Source organism: Mesoplodon densirostris, chromosome 2, assembly GCF_025265405.1.
Source record: "Mesoplodon densirostris isolate mMesDen1 chromosome 2, mMesDen1 primary haplotype, whole genome shotgun sequence".
NCBI classification, from domain to species: Eukaryota; Metazoa; Chordata; class Mammalia; order Artiodactyla; family Ziphiidae; genus Mesoplodon; species Mesoplodon densirostris.
Genome location: NC_082662.1, coordinates 82,984,946 through 83,008,650, shown reverse-complemented (window position 1 = coordinate 83,008,650; position 23,705 = coordinate 82,984,946). Strand labels below are relative to the sequence as shown.

General features: G+C 41.2%; 1 protein-coding gene and 1 pseudogene across 1 annotated transcript; one reads left to right on the top strand and one right to left on the bottom strand.

Moving 5' to 3' along the window:
- Nucleotides 1-9,517: 9,517 nt before the first annotated feature.
- Nucleotides 9,518-10,118, bottom strand: LOC132480805 (NHP2-like protein 1; annotated as a pseudogene).
- A 9,633-nt stretch (nt 10,119-19,751) lies between these two features.
- Nucleotides 19,752-21,189, top strand: LOC132480797 (heterogeneous nuclear ribonucleoprotein A1-like). Its single transcript, XM_060085258.1, has one exon. It carries the CDS (start codon nt 19,836-19,838, stop codon nt 20,946-20,948), a length of 1,113 nt encoding a protein of 370 aa, XP_059941241.1. The 5' UTR covers nt 19,752-19,835; the 3' UTR covers nt 20,949-21,189.
- The last annotated feature ends 2,516 nt before the right edge of the window (nt 21,190-23,705 follow it).

Genomic DNA, 23,705 nt, shown 5'->3' with positions numbered 1-23,705 from the left:
CCAGTTTTTGACTATGGCAAATAATACTATGAAATGCTTTAGTGTTTATGTACATGCATTATGCTGGGTATAAACCCAGAAATAAAATTGTTGGGACATAGGTTATACATATGTTCAACTTTAATAGACACTACCAGTTTTCCAAAATGTACCAACTTATATACACAACAGCAGTCTAAGAATTCCAGTTATTCCATACCCTTGTCAATATTTGGTATTATCAGCCTCTTCCATTTTAGCTATTCTGGTGGGTGTACGATGGGATCTTATTTGTATTTCTCTGATGAGTCCTCCTCCAAAATAAATCTCAAATTCTCACTACTTCCACCACTATGACCCTAGCCCCAGTCATTATCACCTCTAACAAAGACTAATGCCATCGCCTCCAAAGTGATCTGAAACCTCCCAAGGTCTGGTTCATTGTTCTTTCCACCTCCACTCCTACCCTCCCAGCTCAATCACTTCACAACAGCCATCCTCTTCTTTGAGTTCTTTGCATCAAGCCAGTTCTGGTCTCTGGGCCTTTACACTCTGCTTGAAATGCTCGTATTCCAGACTGATTCAAAATCATCAGCTCCTGAGGGAGACTTTTCCTTCACAACCTCATTTTAAATAGGCATACTTACCCCTCCTCCCCAATTCCAATCCATCAGCCATTTCTCTGCTTCACCAATATATTTTTACCTACTTCCTTACTGACTGTCTCCCAACCCACCCTCCCACCAACTCCCAGAATGTAAACTCTATGCTGGCCACAGACCTTCTTTGTATTGATCCAATGCATAGGACAGAGCCTACATATGCTGAATTTAAGTGTTCAGGTTCAATTTTATGTTAGAAATAGAGCAGATGTGACTTGTTTATACAGGGAGAAGTAGGGAGAGAAATCAAGGATGATTTACTCCTAAGTTAGTTCCTACTGCTCAGGAATCCGCCTTCAAAAAAATATATATGAATGAATGAATATACATCAACTATAAAATGCTTTTTCCAAACCTGTTCCACTCCTCTAAACCTCAGCCCCACTATACCAATTTGCAGAGGATCTCATCTTAGTTTACAAGAGAAACTTTTAAAAATTAATTTCTTAGCTTCTTTTATTTCCTACTCTATTACCTCTTATTTAATAAGTGCCTCACCTCTTTTCCATAAGGACCTTCTTTCCCTTTTTCCAGAAACCTATTATTTCATTAATAATTCCTTTATCTCCATTATTGTATGTTTCTTTTTTATTAGGTTTATGAAGCCTTTCCTCTATTTAAAGATTATGCAACACATAGTTCTGTTTCCTGCTTTGTCTTAAGGTTTCATTTTCTGTATTTGTTTACATTATTAGCTTCTGCTGATATCTCTGCCTACAGACATGTTCTAATCAGTGTCTTAAATTTTTTTTTCTTAAAAACACCTTTCCATACGAAAATCTGCACACAGACATTTATAGCAGCTTTATTCCTAATTGCCAAAACCTGGAAGCAACAAAGATGTTCTTCAGTAGGAGAATGGATAAACTGTGAAGCAATAGCCAGACAATGGAATATTACTTAGTGCTACAAAGAAATGATTTATACAGCCACAAAAAGACATAAAGGAATATTAAATGCATAATAAGTGAAAGAAGCTAACCTGAAAAGGCTACATACTGTCTGATTCCAACTATATGACATTCTGGAAAAGGCAAAACTATGGAGACAGTAAAAAGATCAGTGGTTGCCAGGAGCTGGGAAGAGGGAAGGATGAAAAGATGGAGCACGGAGGATTGTTAGGGCAGTGAAAATACTGCCATTATACATTTGCCCAAACCCTTAGGAAGTACAACACCAAGAGTGAACCCTAATGCAAACAACAGACTAAGTGATAATGTTGTGTCATTGTAGGTTCATCTATTGTAATGAATGTACTCTTTTCTTGGGGGATGCTGGTAACAAGGGAGATTATGCATGTTTTGGGGCAGGAGATATACAGGAAATCTCTGTACCTTTCAATTTTGCTGTGAACCTAAAACTGCTCTTAAAACAAACAAACAAACAAACAAAACTTGGGTGCAAAAAATCTTGTAAAGGTCAAATACATCCATCTGATTTCTCCAACTCTCTTCTGAAACTGCTCTACCAAAGACCACTAATACCTTGAAATATTCCAAATCCCTCACTGGTGTTCCTCAGTTATCTTCCCAGACTCCTCTGTAGTATTTGAAATGGTTAGCAACACTCTTAAAATTGTTCTCCTTTGCATCCCATACATCCTTAGCTACTCATACCACTTCATCATATGACCGTTATATTTCAACCACACTTGTCCACATTTTCTTGCTTCTGGTACTTTGATCAGATATCTGCACCAAATTAGTCAAATCCAATACTGAAGTTTTTGTAGTATTTAGGAAAATAATACTAACTAGAAAGAACTTAAAATAGCATATATTGGGTTAAAAGCCTATATATATATATATCTCCTGATAAGGCAAAATACAATCTATATAGCATCTATAAAGGCTTTTTGCCAAAAATGTGTAACAAGCTTCTAGATTTAACTTTTCTGTAACAGAAAATTCAAGGGCTACAGCTGCATTGTCCAATGTGACAGCCTCTAGCCACGTGTAATTTTGTTTATTTATTTATTTTGGCCAAACCACACAGCATGTGGGATCTCACTTCTATGACCAGGGATCGAACCCACACCCCCTGCACTGGAAGCATGGAGTCTTAACCACTGGACTGCCAGGGAAATCCCTAGCCACATGTAACTCTAAATTTAAATTAACCAAAATTACCTAAATTAAAAACTCAGCAGCATTTTAAGTGCTTAATGGCCACATATGCCTACTGGCTACTGTACAGGACAGTGCAGGTAGAGACCACTGCCATCATTGCAGAAAAGTTTTTTGACAGTGTTAGAACAAATGAAACAAAAATCATAAGGAAAGAGACAAATGTAGAATATGGAATATTTTATAAGACAAATGGCCCATCTTTTTTTTGTGTGTGTGGTATGCGGGCCTCTCACTGTTGTGGCCTCTCCCGTTGCAGAGCACAGGTTCCGGATGCGCAGGCTCAGTGGCCATGGCTCATGGACTCAGCTGCTCCGCGGCATGTGGGATCTTTCTGGACCGGGTCACGAACCCGTGTCCCCTGCATCGGCTGGCAGACTCTCAACCACTGCGCCACTAGGAAAGCCCAAGAGCTTGGATTCTTTAAGAGTTCTCATCACAAGAAAAAAAAATTTTTTTTCTATTGCTTTAATTTTGTACCTATATGAGATGATGGACATTTACTAAATGTATTGTGATAATCACTTCATGATATATGTAAATCAAATCATTATGCTGTACACCTTAAACGTATACAGTTCTGTAAGTCAATTATATCTCAATAAAACTGGAAGAAAAAAGAAAACAATAAAAAAAACCCCACCGTCTAAGAATCTGTTGGTCTCGTCCGATTTTCTAATTCAGTTTGGTTTCGTATACTTAATTAACATTTCCTGAAATTTACCTTTTTTTCCCTGTTTTAAATTATTTTTGCTTAGAAGCCTCTGGTGTTATATCCCTCAAAGCATTCTTTTTCTATTTGGGTTTTGTGTATTTATTAGGTTTGTAAAAGTCTGCTTATTAGTTTTTTTTCAAATACTACTATCTCCTGTATATACTGAATAAAAGTGGTGATAGTGAGGTGAAAAAAAAAGTTTGGATTCTGAATATCCGATGCCTCTAGGGCTCAGAAAGATCAAAAGCAATCTGCCCTGTGATGAGCTCAAATACTGACTCCAAATCCTGCACCATCAAATTAGCCATCTCCAGTTCAAGGGAGAAAATGGTTTCTTCGAAATAAAATCAGGCTTTATTTAAGGTCAAACAGGTAATTTATAGAAAATGTATACTCTTCACAATGGTTCAGTCTTCTCATCTGCTCCTCCCTCAATCTTCTTGTCTGAACTCTTTTCCCAGATACTCTAGATAACACCCCTGCTGAAGGTCCTTGCTCTCTTCTGCCTGTATCTTCAATACTTCTATACTAGCTTACCCTCTATATAAACTTTCTCAAGTCTACTTAAAAATTCCTCTCTTGATCCTATTCTATTCTTGTAGTCTCAATCTTCTCTCTTCTGTATCTCACACCAGAGCACCCTAAAACATGACATTGTCTTTACTCCCCACATCACACATGACTTTTTCCTGCCATTCCTCTAAAACTCCCCTTACACTAAGGTTAATACTTACGATATTTACTTGTTAAATCCAATGGATTCTTTTTGAATCTTATACTTTACTTGACCTCTCAGCTATATCTGTCACTAGACTATTGTGACTCTCTTGAAATTCTTTTCTGGTTTCCAGGATACCACTTTCCCCAGATTCTGTTTGTTCACTTACTAAACATTTACAAAGCACCTACAATGGTGGCAAGCACTGAGCTAGGAATTGGGGGATACAATAATCTCTTTACAGAGACTTATAAATAGGCAATTCCAACAGGATACATATAATTATTGCTGTGACAGAGGTTAAGAGGGTGCTAAGGGAACAAACAGGTGGGTCAGGTTAGAATTCCAGAGGAATTCATAATCTCATCTTCTGCTAAACCATTAATATCCTCCACAGTTTTTCCTTTGTCTTCTTTACTACTTTTCTGCAGATCTCAGCCACTCCAAGGCATCAAATACCTCTAAACAACTGACTCTTGAATATAAATTTACATATTCTGAATAATTATGGTGTTCCTAATTTCCATCTCCCAAACCACTCCTTTTGTTTAATCACTTGTTATCTCCCACCTGAATTCATGCACTGGTGATGCTGTGATTTTTGTTCAGCAACTTAAGATCATACAGCTCAACCTATAACCCTTCATGACATACCAATAAACAAACCCTCTTATGGCCCCTTGCCTATCTCACTAGACTCATCTCTTGCTACTTTCCCAACACGGTGCCAGCCATGTTCAAAAATCTGCCAGTTTTCCACTGTCCCACCTACTCTTGTGCTCACACGTCTATGCTTTTGGAAAATTTCCCCTCCTCACCAGAGCTCCCCTCACTCTTTAGACTAACTTCTATTTTGTCTCAAGACCCAGCTCAGTTATTGCCTACCCAGAACCCTCCCTTGCTCCCTTCCAACCACCCGGGCCCTTCCTACAGGTCCCAAAGTACCCTGTACATACCTCATTTTAATTCTTAACACAAGCCAGCGCCTTGAGGCCTGCCCCAACTCCAGATTAGGCAACACCCAACAGAGAGTTTAGTATGTTTCAAGGGCTTAATGTTAGTTGAACGAATAAATGAATCAAGGATGGGAAATTTCCTGTCCCAAATGATCACGCCCAGAATAAACACAACAAAAAAGTCAGCTACAGCTAAAGCTCCGTGCTTTCTCCTGCATTCACGAAACTACAGTACAAGCAGTGATCCATCAATCCAAGACCTAAGAGAACTACAAAGGCCATGAGTGTTTTTCAAATGGGGAGGTGGTTGGACCGCCATCCCTTGGACCAACCTTCCTCTTCTCACCCCTTCCTTGGAAAAAAAAATACCCACCACCACCACCAAGCGTTTAAGAGACAGGCCAAAAAAATTTTAGAGGGTCCACTGGGGCAACGAGCTTGCAGCTGGTAAGGCTAAAGGAAAGCAACTGGCAGCTCACCTGGGCTGCAGCCACACGCCGGGATGGCCTCTCTAACTGCCTCTGCTGTCGCACAATGTTGATGGGGGAGGAGAGGAGAGGAAAAAACGGTTATTCCCCACCCAGGGTGACAGTGAGGGCTCGGATACCAGAGTGGTGCTTCCCGCAAGGGCTCCCTTACCCCTGTGGAAAGGACCTTCTCTGACCGTCCCCTTCAGCTTGCAAGAGATGAAGCGCCGCAGGGAAACAACTTCCCACGTACGTCGCCACCAACTCTCCTGGCGGCCGCTAGCAGGCAGCAACACACGCCTTTTATTGCAGAGCCTCCGCGTGCAACCTGCCCATTGGCTGGAGCATGTCACGTGGCCCGGCCTGGTGTCCGACTGCCGGGAACGTGCTTGAGGTCTGAGCTCTGCGGCCCCAGGCTTGAGCGTGGATCGGAGGTCGTTCACTCACCAAGTGCACGTTTGCTGTGTGCTTTCTGAATGCCAGGCCCCGTACAGGGAGCTGAGGATTTAGGAGTAGGAGCGCCGCCCTGAAGGCTTTTACCGTCAAAACAAGTCAGTGGATTAGCCCCCATGTCGTTTTGGGGATTCGTGAGTTTTGACTTGCGGTGTTGTCATGTTTTTCATACTTTGCTCCCGCCCTCCCCAAAGCTCCATTCTCTTGAACGTAGTGAGTGCTCAGCATGTGGTAGCAGCTGAGGTTGGAGCCAACATGGTTCATTGGGTTTAAAATAGCACTTAAGATCTGTTTCACAGCAGCTGAGTAAGGAGGCTGAGTTTGGATTTTGAGAGTCTTGACCACTACCTCATCATTATTTGTGGATGTGAATTAGAAAAATGTATTCAGCACAGTAGTTGCCTTTGGATCCAACTGCACATAATGTTTCTAAATTCTTTAATATTCATTCCTAGATGGAAGGGTGGAAGAGGGAGGGGAGGACAAAAACAGCTGACGAACTGCTTGAGAAACCCGTCAAAAACCAATCAACCTCCAGTTTCCTGAAGGGCAAATCTGAGGGTCATTAACAGCTTGGCATGGCTTGATTCAGTCGCTTTTATGTGAGAGGAAAGGTCCTCAGGACTAAGTGTTCACAAGAAAGCCACACACTACTAGAGGTCAACATAAATAACTAGATGCAGGCATTTTTACGTTAGAGAGACTCTTCTTACTCAAAAAGCTGAAAATGCTTTTCTTTGGTGAAAGAAAGGACTAAAGGTCTTTATTTCCAAGTAACCCAATGACCAAGAATTGTGTGGAAGAGTTAATACCATAGCATTTACTTTATTTAGATTTAATACTTGTGTTCTTGTTTTTGTTGTATAAAATCTCATTATGCAGGGAAAAGGTAAGGCTTAGGGTGTAACCAAGGTACAGACCTCTGGTGTGACCATCACACCATGAAAGAGCTAAGGGTTAGAGGGGTGGGATAGGGAGGGTGGGAGGGAGATGCAAGAGTGAGGAGATATGGGGTATATGTATGTGTATAGCTGATTCAGTTTGTTATAAAGCAGAAACTAACACACCATTGTAAAGCAATTATACTCCAATAAAGATTTTTTTAAAAAAAAGAGCTAAGGGAGGTCAAAGGAAATAAAACCCAGGAATGACAGTGCAAATCTTGCTCACTGTCAACTTTTTGGCTCTCCTCCTGAGAACCAGTGGAAGGGATAAAGGCACACTCCACCGAGAAGCCTGAGTAATCTTTTTAAAAAAACTAAATCTCATCATGTTAACACTCTTAAAACCATTCAATTATTTTCCATTATTTTAAAGATAAAGATCAAAACTCTTAGGATGAGCTACAGGGTCCTACGTTATTTATCTATCTTCAGCGGCAACCACCCCTCCAGCAATGCTCCCATCTCCAGCCACTTACCATTCAGCTCTTCCCAGTACCCTGTTTCCCCTCTCTCTCTCTGCTTCTGTACTGGGCTCTTCTCTCTTCTTCTTCCATCCCACACTCAGGTGTCAACCTAAAGTCATTTCCTCAAGGAGGCCTCCACTAGATTAGGTCTTCCTGTTACACTCATTACACTCTCATTACAACTTAATTACATAGCACTTATTACTAAATTGTACTTTTATAGCCAGGGTTATATTTCATGTCTTAGTTTCCCCACTAGGTAGTAAGCACCATGAGTGCAAGGTATCAAAAGTCTCTAAAGTGTATTATCATTGAGTATATTATCCTTTGATCCTGCTGGGTTTTAAGAACTCTGACAAAATCACATTTGAATTAAGTGTGGGGAGAGGAAGTGTGACAAAACCAGATTTGAGTTTTTGAAAAACTTAAAATGGTTGCAAACTTTAAAAGATATGGAGAATGGACTTATTTGGGAGTAGACTCCCCAGGATTTGGTGTTAGATGGGATGTAAAGATGACTTGGGGTTTCTGGCTTGAAGAAGGCACCATTTACAGGGAAGAGGATTGTAGGAGGGTAAGGCAAGTTTGATGGAGCGGGGAGAGCATTAGTTCAGGTTTTTTTGGGGGGGGGCAGTTTATTTTTCCTTCTGTTCTGTTCTTAGTGGAATTTCTATCATTTAGCTGATTTACTGTCAAGAGTTCTCCTTAACTTTATCTTCCCATTCATTCTACTGATTTTTTTAAATTTTATTTTTTTAATACAGCAGGTTCTTATTAGTTATCTATTTTATACAAATTAGTGTATACATGTCAATTCCAATCCCCCAATTCATCACACCCCCCACCCCCCCACTTTACCCCCTTGGTGTCCATATGTTTGTTCTCTACGTCTGTGTCTCTATTTCTGCCTGGCAAACCAGTTCATCTGTACCATTTTTCTAGATTACACATATATGCGTTAATCTACGATATTTGTTTTTCTCTTTCTGACTTACTTCACTCTGTATGACAGTCTAGATCCATCCACGTCTCTACAAATGACCCAATTTCATTCCTTTTTATGGCTGAGTAATATTCCATTGTATATATGTACCACATCTTCTTTATCCATTCGTCTGTTGATGGGCATTTAGGTTGCTTCCGTGACTGGGCTATTGTAAATAGTGCTGCAATGAACATTGGGGTGCATGTGTTTTTTTTTTTAATGAATATATGTGTTCTTTATTAGGATGCTCACAAGAATGACACATTAGCACTGTCCTTCTGATGTGATAGAGAATACATACATCTGACCCACATCATGGCAGGAAATAGGCAAGGAGTAAGGGCTCTCAGCTGGTACCAAGTGTCTACTGAAGAAATCTCCATTCACCAAAGCAAGGATGTTCCCTTGAATTCCATCATCTTTGCTGTAGCTTCCAGTTCTCCATGACTGGCCCAGAATCCTCCATTCCAGAACCTCTTGCCACACCTTCAAGACCTAGGTCAACTGTCCCATGTCTCACTCACCAAGGCGCCTCTGGAATTTTGCAGCATATCTCTTTGGTATGTTGCTGCCCTGCCACCCTCAGAGGCATAGATGGGAGTTGAGGGGAAATATATTACCAAAAGCAAACAGCAGGGGTACATCAGAAACTGACTCTTGGGACATACACCCAACAACCTCACAGAATACATGCTTCCTCCCCAAATGATACATAATACCCTAGAGAGCAAAGGAAACCCCTTGATTATTCAAACACGATCCTGTATGCTGGGCACAAAGGATACAAAGTGGACAGTGTTTACTTCCATCATGCCCTGCACAGTAGGAAGGTGGCACCTGAAAGCTGGAACCAAATCTCTACCTTGGCTCTTCCCTGCCTTTGAATGGTGTCAACCACTCTGCTTCCACCTGTTCTGGGCATGCATTTTCCAAAAGGGAGGATAAGATGGCAGAGAGAGAGAGTGGAAGTGGAGATTACAGGTGAGGCTGGGGAGGAGATGACAACCTAAAAATAAGACAAAAACAATACAAAAATACAAAAACCAAATTGAGCACTAAAATATTTTATAACAATAGAAGGTAGCTGGAAATACTATATGCTAACAGACAAATGATACATAACCCCTGGGGTAGGAGTCAGCAGCAGGGAGCGTGGCCGAGGCCACCTGTTTAGACTAAGAGCCTTTCAATGGACTGTTGGATGGATTGGATCTGCTGCTTCAGTTGTGAGCCTTTTTTGATGGTGACAGAACAGGCGATGACAGGCCTGGAGACCCCACAGGCTCGCCCCAGGGCCTGCTTGGAGCGCACAAACACGTAGGGCACATTCTTGTCTTCACACAGCAGTGGGAGGTGCAGGATGATCTCCAGGGGCTCGGCGTCTGCAGCCATCACAATGAACTCAGAGATGCCTCTGTTGAGGGTTTTGGTGGCCTCATTGGCTCCTTTTCGAAGCTGCTTGTAGTTACATGACTGCTGCACGAGGTCCAATAGTTTCTTGGTGAGGTGGGCATCTGCAAGAGGTTAGGCCTTCGGATTTACATCAGCCTCGGTCATGGCTCCGGTTCCGTGGTACCGTCACTCTTCAAGGAGCACAGGCGACGTCAGAGCTGCAGCCCTCGCCCCTGAAGCAAGTCGCAGGGTACAAGTGGAAAATCTGCATGTGTCTTTTTGAATTATGGTTTTCTCTGGGTATATGCCCAGTGGTGGGATTGCTGGGTCATATGGTGATTCTATTTTTAGTTTTTTAAGGAAACTCCATACTGTTCTCCATAGTGGCTGTATCAATTTACATTCCCACCAACAGTGCAAGAGGGTTCCCTTTTCTCCACACCCGCTCGAGCATTTATTGTTTGTAGGTTTTCTGTTGCTGCCCATTCTGACCGGTGTGAGGTGATACCTCATTGTAGTTTCAGTTTGCGTTTCCCTAATGATTAGTGATGTTGAGCAGCTTTTCATGTGCCTCTTGGCCATCTGTATGTCTTCTTTGGAGAAATGTCTATTAAGGTCTTGTGTCCATTTTTTTGATTGGGCTGTTTGTTTTTTAATATTGAGCGGCATGAACTGTTTATATATTTTGGAGACTAATCCTTTGTTGATTTGTTTCCAAATATTTTCTCCCATTCTGAGGGTTGTCTTTTCATCTTGTTTATAGTTTCCTTTGCTGTGCAAAAGCTTTTAAGTTTCATTAGGTCCCATTAGTTTATTTTTGTTTTTATTTCCATTACTCTAGGAGGTGGGTCAAAAAAGATCTTACTGTGATTTATGTCAAAGAGTGTTCTTCCTGGGCTTCCCTGGTGGCACAGTGGTTGAGAGTCTGCCTGCCGATGCAGGGGACACAGATTCGTGCCCCGGTCCGGGAGGATCCTACATGCTGCGGAGCGGCTGGGCCCGTGAGCCATGGCCGCTGAGCCTGCGCGTCTGGAGCCTGTGCTCCGCAACGGGAGAGGCCACAGCAGTGAGAGGCCCGCGTACTGCAAAAAAAAAAAAAAAAAAAAAAGAGTGTTCTTCCTATGTTTCCTCTAAGAGTTTTATAGTGGCTGGTCTTACATTTAGGTCTCTAATCCATTTTGAGTTTATTTTTGTGTATGGTGTTAAGGAGTGTTCTAATTTCATTCTTTTACATGTAGTTGTCCGGTTTTCCCAGCACCACTTTTTGAAGAGACTGTCTTTTCTCCATTGTATATCCTTGCCTCCTTTGTCATAGATTAGTTGACCATAGGTGCGTGGGTTTATCCTGTTCCATTGATCTATATTTCTGTATATAAAAATATACAGGTCTTTCTGTAAAAGACCATATTGTCTTTTTTTTTTTTTTTTTGCTCATCACAGAGTTTATTATTAATCCACGGTGGTTTCAGTTTGCCCATTCCATACTATATTATTTCTCAATCCAATGGTTCATCTGATTTGCATATACTCTCTTCAGTTTTGTTCCTTCAAGGCTTGTTTTTTGTTTTTGGTTTTTTTAACATCTTTATTGGAGTATAATTGCTTTACAATGGTGTGCTAGTTTCTGCCCTACAACAAAATGAATCAGCTATACACACACATACATCCCCATATCTCCTCCCTCCTACGTCTCCCTCCCACCCTCCCCATCCCACCCCTCTAGGTGGTCACAAAGCACCGAGCCATATTGTCTTGATTACTGTAGCTTTGTAGTATAGTCTGAAGTCAGGGAGTCTGATTCCTCTAGCTTCGTTTTTTTCCCTCAAGATTGCTTTGGCTATTTGGGGTCTTTTCTGTCTCCATACAAATTTTAAGATTTTTTTGTTCTAGTTCTGTAAAAAATGCCATTGGTAATTTGACAGGGATTGCATTGAATCTGTAAATTGCTTTGGGTAGTATAGTCATTTTCATAATATTGATTCTTCCAATCCAAGAACATGGTATATCTCTCCATCTGTTTGTATCATCTTTGATTTCTTTCATCAGTCTTTTATAGTTTTCTAAGTACAGGTCTTTTAGCTCCTTAGGTAGCTTTATTCCTAGGTATTTTATTCTTTTTGTTCCAATGGTTAATGGGATTGTTTCCTTAATTTCTCCTTCTGATCTTTCAGTTTTGAACATGATGAATTCAGGGTAAGATATCTGGGTAGAGATTTTGAATAGGGAGTTTATTATAGAGTTCAAAATACAATCTAGGCTGAAGATGGGGGAGGAAGGCAAGAAGGAGGTTAGGAGGGTGAAAAAGGTTTAAAATAATTATAGAGAACAGGAGAAAAAGCTGACTGGGGAAAGGTGTTAGTAAGACATATCTGAGACAGTTGAGACCCAGAAATTGGTGACTGTTCATGGAGAAGTAAGATAGTTGCTTTTATCCAAAACTGAGATTTGCCAGGGATGTGTGGCACAGACATGTAGAGAAAAGTAGCTTCTAAAATATTGAAAAGAAAGTGGCTGAAGACCAGTATAGTAAAACTAGGATATCACAGGACTATTCTATGACAAATGTAAATAGTTGTAATTACATTTTTTAAGAAAAGCATCAAATGTAGTTCCATGAGATATGCATTTTAGTTTAAATCCAGATATCACATGAACATAGCTAAAAGACATTTTAAAGTTTCCGTCCTTCATTCTAGCATCAGATTCAACAAGAGGAAGCCTAGCTCTCTGGTATTCCATGGATTCACAAGTATCCCCAGAACTCAGAGTTAAAAGAATTTAAATTTACAGATGGTTTTGTATAGGAATTTGGAGGCAATAAAATACATAGACATAGGAGTTGATTCATCACTAAAAATAAAAATATTTGTTACCTCTGTGTTGCTAAATCTAAAAGTCAGTTCTTGCTGGTTCCTTCTTCATCCTTGTTCTTAGTGTTGAAATGCTCCAATGTTCAGTCCTTGGACCTTCTCCCAATTGATACATCCTTCGGTGTATCCAGTCTCAAGGTTTATCTGCTGTTGGCTCCCAAATTTACATCTTTCTAGCCTGAACGTTTTCCTGAACTCCAGACTCATACACCCAACTGCCTACTGGATACTTCCATGTGGAGAGTCTACAGAGCATCTTAAACGTGGTATATCCAAACCTGAGCTCTTGATATCCACCTTCGAACTCCTCCTCTCAGTCTTCCCCATCTCAGTAAATGACAACTGCAATCTTACAGTTACTCAGGCCAAAAATTTCAGTCATTCTCTCTCTCACCTCTGACAGCTAGTGAAGTCCAAAAAGAGTTGATTCATCAAGAAATCTTTATGGTTACATTTTAAAAACATATCCAGAATCCAAACTATTCTGAGTCTATATAATTTTTCATCTAGTTTATTGCAACAGACTTCTAACTAATCTCCAATGCTTCTGCTTCTCCTTTTGGCCTTCTTCAGTTTAGACTCAACACAGCCATAGAATGATGTTGGTAATCAATTCATGTCACTCCACTTCTCAGAATGTTTTAATGGCTTCCCACTTCCCTCATAGTAAAAAACAAAGTCCTTGCAATGGTCTTCAATTCTCAACATTAACTGCTCTTTATCCTCCTCCTTCCTACCCCCCCCCACCCCAGCATTAATACTTGATCTTATTGCCTGCTACTCTCTCCCATGCTCACTCCACTGCAGCCAAACTTGCTGCTCCTAGAACACCCTACCCATACTCCTGCCTCAGAGCCTTTGCTCTAGGTGTTCTCTTTGCCTGGGAGGCCTTTTCCCCAGAGAGCTGTATGGCTTACTCCCTCAAATTCTTCAGATCTTGTCAGCTTTTCAGTGATATCTTCCATAGCTAGCTTATCTAAATTAAAGCATTATATATGTACACATACATGTATTTCTTATTTCCATCCTGCTTTACTTTTCTCCTTAATTCTAATCACTAACATACTATATATTTGTACTTATTTATCTTATCTATTGTCTCCTTACCCTATTAGATTGTAAACACCATAAGGACAAGGAGTTTTATCAGTTTTGTTCATGATGTGTCCCAAGTACCTAAAACTGCCTGGCATATAGCAGACCCTTAATAATTATTTGATAATTGAATTAGTTAATACATGTTTGGATTGTTCTTCTCTATCACAGAAAGAAGATATGTACCTATGACCATATAACAGGAAAAAAGATAGATGAGGGCTTCCCTGGTGGCGCAGTGGTTAAGAGCCCGCCTGCCGATGGGCGGGACACAGGTTCGTTCCCCGGTCCGGAAAGATCCCACGTGCTGCGGAGTGGCTGGTCCCGTGAGCCATGGCCGCTGAGCCTGCGTGTCTGGAGCCTGTGCTCCGCAACGGGAGAGGCCACAACAGTGAAAGGCCCACGTACCGCACACACACAAAAAAAAGACAGTTGAAATAAAGAACTAGGATAACCTGTGTTTATATATACATCATCATAGGTAAGTTTACCTGGGTAGACCTACTTAGTGAGTCATATATTAAGAATAAGTAAATTTGGGGGATGCAGAATGCTTAGAAGAATTACAAATATGATTTTGAGAGAAGACAGAAGAATAATACTTGTGATGCGTAGGTTCCCCCATAAATGTTTGAAGAAACAGAGCCAATTAGTTGACAAAGCATGAAAAAAAGGTTCTGAGTCAAAGAGCACATACACTAACTTCAAGGGGAGGCATGACTTGTAATCCTAGTCTTGCTTTCTGCCTATTCAATTTCATGGTTTAAAATTTTGACTTCTGGGCCTCCCTGGTGGCGCAAGTGGTTGAGAGTCCGCCTGCCGATGCAGGGGATACGGGTTCGTGCCCCGGTCTGGGAGGATCCCATGTGCCGCGGAGCGGCTGGGCCCGTGAGCCATGGCCGCTGAGCCTGCGCGTCCGGAGCCTGCGCGTCTGGAGCCTGTGCTCCGCAACGGGGGAGGCCACAACAGTGAGAGGCCCGCATACCGCAAAAAAAAAAAAAAAAAAAAAAAAAAAAAAAAAAAAATTTTGACTTCTTACTTGCCTTAGACATTAATATTTTTATTAGCAGCTTTTCAGCTCTTATATATCCATTCATTTTTTAAAAAGTGAAATTAAACCAGTTTTTAAATTATTTTGACAATAAAATGTATAACATTTACCAATAGATATAAGCTTACAATTTTCTCTAACAAATTTATGTATTTTGGGGGCTTCCCTGGTGGCGCAGTGGTTGAGAGTCTGCCTGCCGATGCAGGGACACGGGTTCGTGCCCTGGTCCAGGAAGATCCCACATGCCGCGAAGTGGCTGGGCCTGTGAGCCATGGCCGCTGAGCCTGCGCGTCTGGAGCCTGTGCTCTGCAACGGCAGAGGCCACAACAGTGAGAGGCCCACATACCGCAAAAAAAAAAAAAAAAAAAAAAAAAAAAAAAATTTATGTATTTTGGAAATAGAATTAAATACAATTAAATAATGCTCCTCAGAGCTTAAAGTATAGAAGTTTCAAATTTGAATGCAAATAAACATGTATAGTAAATAATTATTTTAATATATTCATTTCAAATAAGTAAAGATTACAAAAAAATAATTTTGGGAGGCTGGGCAGTAGACAGGGGCTCCATCTGTGAAAAGAGAAGCCAAAAATTTTGTATAGTACTACCACAAAACTTAAGAATTTAGTTAATCAGCCTAAGAAAATTTATTTGTAAAATTCTTCCCCATTAATCCTATATATCAAAATTTTGTAAAGAGCACAATAACACTGAAAAACACTAAAAGAAAGTTAATTTTGCATATAGAATGGTGAAACTATATGACACAGAGAATTTCTTCAGCAATAAAAAATATAAATCATGTACAGTAGAAAGTTACAGAAAATGTCTCTGTGAAACTACTATAACCTAATCTGGATGTCCTCAGAAATTCCTAGCCCTCTTGAGTCAACTGGATTTCTGTTGTTTGGGCTTGACTGCATTTTCAGGCACCTCCTGAGAAAAGGAACTGAAGAGAGGTATTGGTGAGCCCCACCCTCTAAAATAAAAATAGAGGATCAGAACTATCATATGACCCAGCAATCCCACTACTGGGCATATACCCTGAGAAAACCATAATTCAAAAAGAGTCATGTACCAAAATGTTCATTGCAGCTCTATTTACAATAGCCAGGAGATGGAAGCAACCTAAGTGTCCATCATCGGATGAATGGATAAAGAAGATGTGGCACATATATACAATGGAATATTACTCAGCCATAAAAAGAAACGAAATTGAGTTATTTGTAGTGAGGTGGATGGACATAGAGTCTGTCATACAGAGTGAAGTAAGTCAGAAAGAGAAAGACAAATACCGTATGCTAACACATATATATGGAATCTAAGGAAAAAAAATGTCATGAAGAACCTAGGGGTAAAATGGGAATAAAGACACAGACCTACTAGAGAATGGACTTGAGGATATGCAGAGGGGGAAGGGTAAGCTGTGACAAAGTGAGAGAGTGGCATGGACATATATACACTACCAAATGTAAGGTAGATAGATAGTGGGAAGCAGCTGCATAGCACAGGGAGATCAGCTTGGTGCTTTGTGACCACCTAGAGGGGTGGGATAGGGAGGGTGGGAGGGAGGGAGACCCAAGAGGGAAGAGACATGGGAACATATGTATATGTATAACTGATTCACCTTGTTATAAAGCAGAAACTGATACACCATTGTGAAGCAATTATACTCCAATAAATATGTTAAAAAAATTTTCTTCCTCACAGATAAACAGGAAAATGAGAATTCTATGTCATGCTGCAATGATTATCTGGTTTTCTGGAAAATTAAAATATCCCTTTAAATTAATAAACAGATGTTCTGCAAAAAAAAAAGAGGATCAAACCCCAGTGGCTTCTGATTTCGATCCTAGAAGAGAATCAGAATCCAGCAATCCTTCACCTCCACTGGGATCAGTAATCCATTAACCCTATCACATTTTCACTATCCCTCACCTACATCCTCTCTTCCCTTATTATCCAACTTTTTTTTTTTTTTTTTTTCTTTTTGCGGTATGCGGGCCTCTCACTGTTGTGGCCTCTCCCGTTGCGGAGCACAGGCTCCGGATGCGCAGGCCCAGTGGCCATGGCTCACGGGCCCAGCCGCTCCGCGGCATATGGGATCCTCCCAGACCGGGGCACGAACCCGTATCCCCTGCATCGGCAGGCGGACTCTCAACCACTGCGCCACCAGGGAGGCCCCTTTATTATCCAACTTTAATGCTGTGGTCAATCATGATAATCCCTTCTTGTGATCACCCTCAGCTCCTCTGTCTCCTCTTTCTTCCTCCTCATTTCATGCATGGCAAGGTCACAACCTTTATTAAACCCTTATTAAAACTTAAATTAAATCCTTATTAAGCTTATATCTGCCCTGTGCCTTGCAGCTCCGTTTGACTAAAGGAAAATGCACAACTGTGTGGTTAAGTATTCCTTTAAATGTATGTCCATGAACCGCTAATGGCCAATTGTACTGTATTACTTAATCCATGACTTTTCTACTCACCTTATTGGTGAGAGCTTCTCTCACCATCCTATTTAAAAAAGCAACCACCATTGCCACCCCTATACTCTGTCCATTTCCCAAATTTTCTCCATAGCATATATAGCCATCTGACATGTAATATAGTTGTTTATTTGTTCAATATCTATCTCTTCCTTGAATGGAAACTCAGAGAATGGATTTTTGTCTGTTTTGCTCACTAACCTAGTAGAGTATCTGGCATATAGCAGGTGTTCAGTTAATAGTGATCTAATAATGAATAAATGATTTGTTCCTAAAGACTTACTCTTTTTTATTATTAAAGTATAGTTGATTTGCAATATTATATTAGTTTTGGGTATACAACACAGTGATTCAATATTTTTTATAGGTCATACTACATTTAAAGTTATTATAAAATTTTGCCTATATTCCCTGTGCTGTATAATACACCCTTGTGTCTTATTTTATACATAGTAGTTTGTAACTTTTAATCCCCTATCTTGCCCCTCCCCCCACCCTTCTCCCCACTGGTAACCACTCGTTTGTTCTCTATATCTGTTTTCTGTTTTGTTATATTCATTTGTTTGTTTTGTTTTTTCAGTTCCACATATAAGTGTTTGTCTTTCTCTGTCTGACTTATTTCACTTACCATATTATCCTCCAGGTCCATCCATGTTGTTGAAAATGGCAAAATTTCATTCTTTTTTATGGCTGAGTAGTATTACATTGTGTTTATACACCACATCTTCTTTATCCACTCATCTGTTGATGGACACTTAAGTTGCTTCCATATCTTGGCTATTGCAAATAATGCTACTATGAATATTGGGGTGCATTTATCTTTTTGAATTAGTGTTTTCATTTTCTTTGGATGTATACCTGGGAGTAGAATTGCTAGATCATATGGTAATTCTATTTTTAATTTTTTGAGGGACCTCCATACTGTTCTCCGTAGTGGCTGCACCAATTTACATTCCCACCAACAGTATACTAGGGTTCTTTTTTCTCTACATCCTCACCAACATGTGTTACTTGTGGTCTTTTTGATGATAGCCATTCTGACAGATGTGAAATTTGTGGTTTTGATTTGCATTTCCCTGATGATTAATGATGTTGACCATCTTTTCATGTACCTGTTTACCATCTGTATGTCTTCTTTGGAAAAATGTCTTTTCAGGTCTAAAGACCCACTCTTCACCAAAGGTGAGAATGTAGGGGACAAAAGAGGTAAAGGGAACAGAGAAATCCTCTTGCCAAAGTAAAAAGTAAGAGACAGTGCCCTTAACTGGCCTGAGAAGAGGCCTGAAGTTCCCTGGCAAGGCTCTATATTGACTGCAGAAGAGATATTCTTGTACTGAAGAGTGGATTAGGGAGCTCCTATATATTTTCTGGGATTGCCCAGCAATTTAAACAGGCAACTAGATTTCAAATATTGTTGAACTTGTATAAACCCTATGTATCTAAACTTCTATTAATTGGCTGAAAATTGGCAAATATATTCTCTATTGCATTGAAAAAGCAAACAAACCAAAGGAAAAATTTACACATGGAGCAATGACCTTGTCTTTTGGCCGCCTTTGACAGTCATGATCCATGTAATGGAATGGAAGAAGATTCCGTCAGTAATCCAATGAGTCCTTCCAATATCTGAATTCTTTGCTCAGAACTAAAATAGTGTTCATAAGGGGGAAAAATCTCCCCTGACCAAATCAGAAAAAGAGCCATGATAGCAAAATTAGTTACAGTGTTTAAAAAAAATTCAAAGGAAAGCAAGCCAATTTGTCAAAATTCTTCTATTGCTTATTAATTTGTTTCTTAGGAGGCTTTGTGTTGTTAATTTTAGTGAATTTTTTTTTTTTTTTTTTTTTTTTTTTTTTTTTTTGCGGTACGCGGGCTTCTCACTGCTGTGGCCTCTCCCGTTGCGGAGCACAGGCTCCGGATGCGCAGGCTCAGCGGCCATGGCGCACGGACCCAACCGCTCCGCGGCATGTGGGATCTTCCCAGACCGGAGAACGAACCCGTGTCCCCTGCATCGGCAGGCGGACTCTCAACCACTGCGCCACCAGGGAAGCCCAATTTTAGTGAATTTTGACCCCTTGTTTAGGCTTAACAAATTCTAAGGATGCATTTCTATTGGAGAATTGTACGTTGTAACTTGGCCATTTCTTAAATTGTTGTTGACACATAGGTAAAACTTATAATGTACATGAAGGCTCCTAAGAAACAAATAAGCAATAGGGGAATTTTATTTTGACAAGCTGGAACACAGACACGAAAGGGGAAGAAATTCTTATTCATTTTGCTTTGTTTTCCTTTGAATTTGTTTTACTGTACTTTTGAGGGATGATTATTAACACATAGGTAAATTTTAAAATGTTACTAGTGGTGAAAAGATTTTTGGCCAGATACGTTCGGTAGATTACTCCTTTCTGCTCGTGGACGCCGCCGAGTAAGCATCGTTAACGTCTCCCCCGCCCCCCTCCACTGCCGTCATGTCTAAGTCAGAGTCACCCGAAGAGCCCGAACAGCTGCGGAAGCTCTTCATTGGAGGTTTGAGCTTTGAAACAACCGATGAGAGTCTGAGGAGCCATTTTGAGCAGTGGGGAACGCTCACAGATTGTGTGGTAATGAGGGATCCAAACACCAAACGCTCCAGAGGCTTCGGGTTTGTCACTTATGCCACTGTGGAGGAGGTGAATGCGGCCATGAATGCAAGGCCACACAAGGTGGATGGAAGAGTTGTGGAACCAAAGAGGGCCGTCTCAAGAGAAGATTCTCAAAGACCTGGTGCCCACTTAACTGTGAAAAAGATTTTTGTTGGTGGCATTAAAGAAGACACTGAAGAACACCATCTAAGAGATTATTTTGAACAGTATGGGAAAATTGAAGTGATTGAAATCATGACTGATCGAGGCAGTGGCAAAAAGAGAGGCTTTGCTTTCGTAACCTTTGATGACCATGGCTCTGCAAACAAGATTGTCATTCAGAAATACCACACTGTGAACGGCCACAACTGTGAAGTAAGGAAAGCCCTATCTAAGCAAGAGATGGCTAGTGTCTCATCCAGCCAAAGAGGTCGAAGTGGTTCTGGAAACTTTGGTGGTGGTCGTGGAGGTGGTTTTGGTGGGAATGACAACTTTGGTCGGGGAGGAAACTTCAGGGGTCGAGGTGGCTTTGGTGGCAGCCGTGGTGGTGGTGGATATGGTGGCAGTGGGGATGGCTATAATGGATTTGGTAATGATGGTGGTTATGGAGGAGGCGGCCCTGGTTACTCTGGAGGAAGCAGAGGCTATGGAAGTGGTGGACAGGGTTATGGAAACCAGGGCAGTGGCTATGGCGGGAGTGACAGCTATAACAACGGAGGAGGCGGAGGCGGCTTTGGCGGTGGTAGTGGAAGCCATTTTGGAGGTGGTGGAAGCTACAATGATTTTGGCAGTTACGACAATCAATCTTCCAATTTTGGACCCATGAAAGGAGGAAACTTTGGAGGCAGAAGTTCTGGGCCCTATGGTGGTGGAGGCCAATACTTTGCCAAACCCCGAAACCAAGGTGGCTATGGTGGTTCCAGCAGCAGCAGTAGCTATGGCAGTGGCAGAAGGTTTTGATGACTGCCAGGAAACAAAGCTTAGCAGGAGAGGAGAGCCAGAGAAGTGACAGGGAAGCTACAGGTTACAACAGATTTGTGAACTCAGCCAAGCACAGTGGTGGCAGGGCCTAGCTGCTGCAAAGAAGACATGTTTTAGACAATACTCATGTGTATGGGCAAAACTCAAGGACTGTATTTGTGACTAATTGTATAACAGGTTATTTTAGTTTCTGTTCTGTGGAAAGTGTAAAGCATTCCAACAAAGAGTTTTTTTTTTGTTTTTTGTTTTGTTTTTTTTCCTTTTTGCGGTATGCGGGCCTCTCACTGTTGTGGCCTCTCCCGTTGCGGAGCACAGGCTCCGGATGCGCAGGCCCAGCGGCCATGGCTCATGGGCCCAGCCGCTCCGCGGCATATGGGATCCTCCCAGATCGGGGCACGAACCCGTATCCCCTGCATTGGCAGGCGGACTCTCAACCACTGCGCCACCAGGGAGGCCCCCAACAAAGAGTTTTAATGTAGGTTTTTTTTTTTTGCACCCATGCTGTTGATTGCTAAATGTAATAGTCTGATCATGATGCTGAATAAATGTGTCTTTAAAAAAAAAAAAAAGATTTTTGGCCATATTTAACATGATAAAATTTCTTGACTAAAAAATTTTTTGTATAGCTAGAACCTCAAACATATAACTTCTATGTATTTATTTACCTAGAAAGGCTGAGATTTGCAAATAAGTCAGAATCAATAATTCTTCTGTTTCTTGGTCGTAAGTTTCACCAGAAAATGATGCAATTCAAATTAAAAGTGATGAGATAATGTGTTATAACATCTCTTAGGTTAATAAACAAATTGTCTCTCAAAAGCACAGTAAAGGGGCTTCCCTGGTGGCGCAGTGGTTGAGAGTCTGCCTGCCGATGCAGGGGACACGGGTTTGGGAAAATCCCACATGCCACGGAGCAGCTGGGCCCCTGAGCCATGGCCACTGAGCTTGTGCGTCCGGAGCCTGTGCTCCGCAATGGGAGAGGCCACAACAGTGAGAGGCCCGCGTACCGCAAAAAAAAAAAAAAAAAAAAAAAAAAGCACAGTAAGGTAATGTAATATTCAGAGATACAATTACCAATGCGACTAATCTGGAAAACATGTGCCTTTCCATTTAGTTTACTTAATGCTGTTGCTGTCTCTTTTATAAAAGTAAGTCTTCAATACAATTGTTGAAGAATGAATAATGTGGGGTTTTTTTTCCACCATAATTTATTTAACGAATACTTGAGTATAGAATCTAATTGGCGTATCTACCTTTTTATGCTTTTGGATGGCATTTGAGTAACTTACTAAGGTCAATTTCAAAAAACATCTTAGAATTCCAGATGGGAGGTTTCAGTTTTTAGAGCTTTGGGTCATGTCCCTGGGTTGTGCCCATGCCAAAGTGTCTGTCCTGGGAACGTTGGAAACCTCTAACCAGGACCTGCAGGGCACTCTGCACAAAATAATGAGGTCACTAGCATGAAGGGCTCTGGGCTCTGAAGCAGTTGGAACAGGGTTCTATAACCTTTCCCAATATTAGATCCCTTCCAGGCTAAGGGTCAGGGAAAGGGAAACCGGAAATGAGATTGCCCTGCTGGGAGGATAAAAAGACAAGGGCAAGGGACCAGAAGTTAGGAGAGGAAAGAACTGTTCAAGAAGCTTGAGGGGGGAATTCCCTGGCAGTCCAGTGGTTAGGACTCCACCAAAAAAAAAAAAATGCTTGAGGGAGTGGGGAAAGGAGAGGGATGTGAACAGAGGAAGAAAGCTCCCTTTGAGGTCCTGGTGGTCATGCAGTTCAAAGTGAGGACCAGTCCAACTGAAACAGCTAGCAGGACCCTGTAGGGCCTTCCTGGGGACAACCTCCCCACTTACCCACTGTGTCCCCTCCCTCTTGTTTGTAGAAAAGCTTTAGCCTCCTAGGCCCACCCTGATTTCTAAAGAACAAATTTAATCAGAGAAGTGAGAAAACGCAGAAACAAAGGAAAATAGTCAAACAAGACAAAATAATAATAGTTTAGCCATAAAACAAAGTCAAGGACCTTTATTTCCTCCTCAAGGGCTCTAAATAATATCCTGAACAATATCCTTGAATTGTTTTGGAGATGCTAAAACCCCTACTAGGTGGAAAAAGTTAACTGCTTGCTGACCACCACCGAGTAGACCACAGACCAGGTGGAATCAGAAAGTTGATGACTGAGATTCCAGAAACTTCACCCTGTTACCTCACCATCAACCAATCAGAGAATTGTGCACAAGCTGATCATACACCCTGTGACCCTCTACCTCACACTGTCTTTAGAAATCCTTCCCTGAAACCTATTGGGGAGTTTGGGTCTTTTGAACAGTAGCTGCTCATTCTCCACGCTTGGTCCCATGTGGGGTGCCTTGCAGTAAGTGCTATACTTTCCTTCACCACAACCCAGTGTCAGTAGATTGGCTTTGCTGTGCATTGGGCGAGCGGACCCAAGTTTGGTTCAGTAACACAAGGTGGGTAGATAAAAAGCAGTGGAAATGAAAGTCTCTTTTTAGGGGATTCAGAAACTGGGATGCAAGAGTCTCCTGTAGAAGGGCCATCTCTGCTGCTCTCCTTCTGGCCATATTCATTCATTTCCTTCCATCCATGTCTTCTCTGTCTCTAGTTTCTTCCTCCAGTTCACTAAGTAGACAAAACCCCTTAAATAAAGTAGCCGGTGGTATGAAATCCAGGTTTTTCACTAATGCTGGTTTTAATTTATCATGAAGTCTATGTTGAAAT

Excerpts from the sequence above, each read along its gene's own strand:
- LOC132480797 (XM_060085258.1), top strand. The coding sequence starts at position 19,836 with ATGTCTAAGTCAGAGTCACCCGAAGAGCCCGAACAGCTGCGGAAGCTC.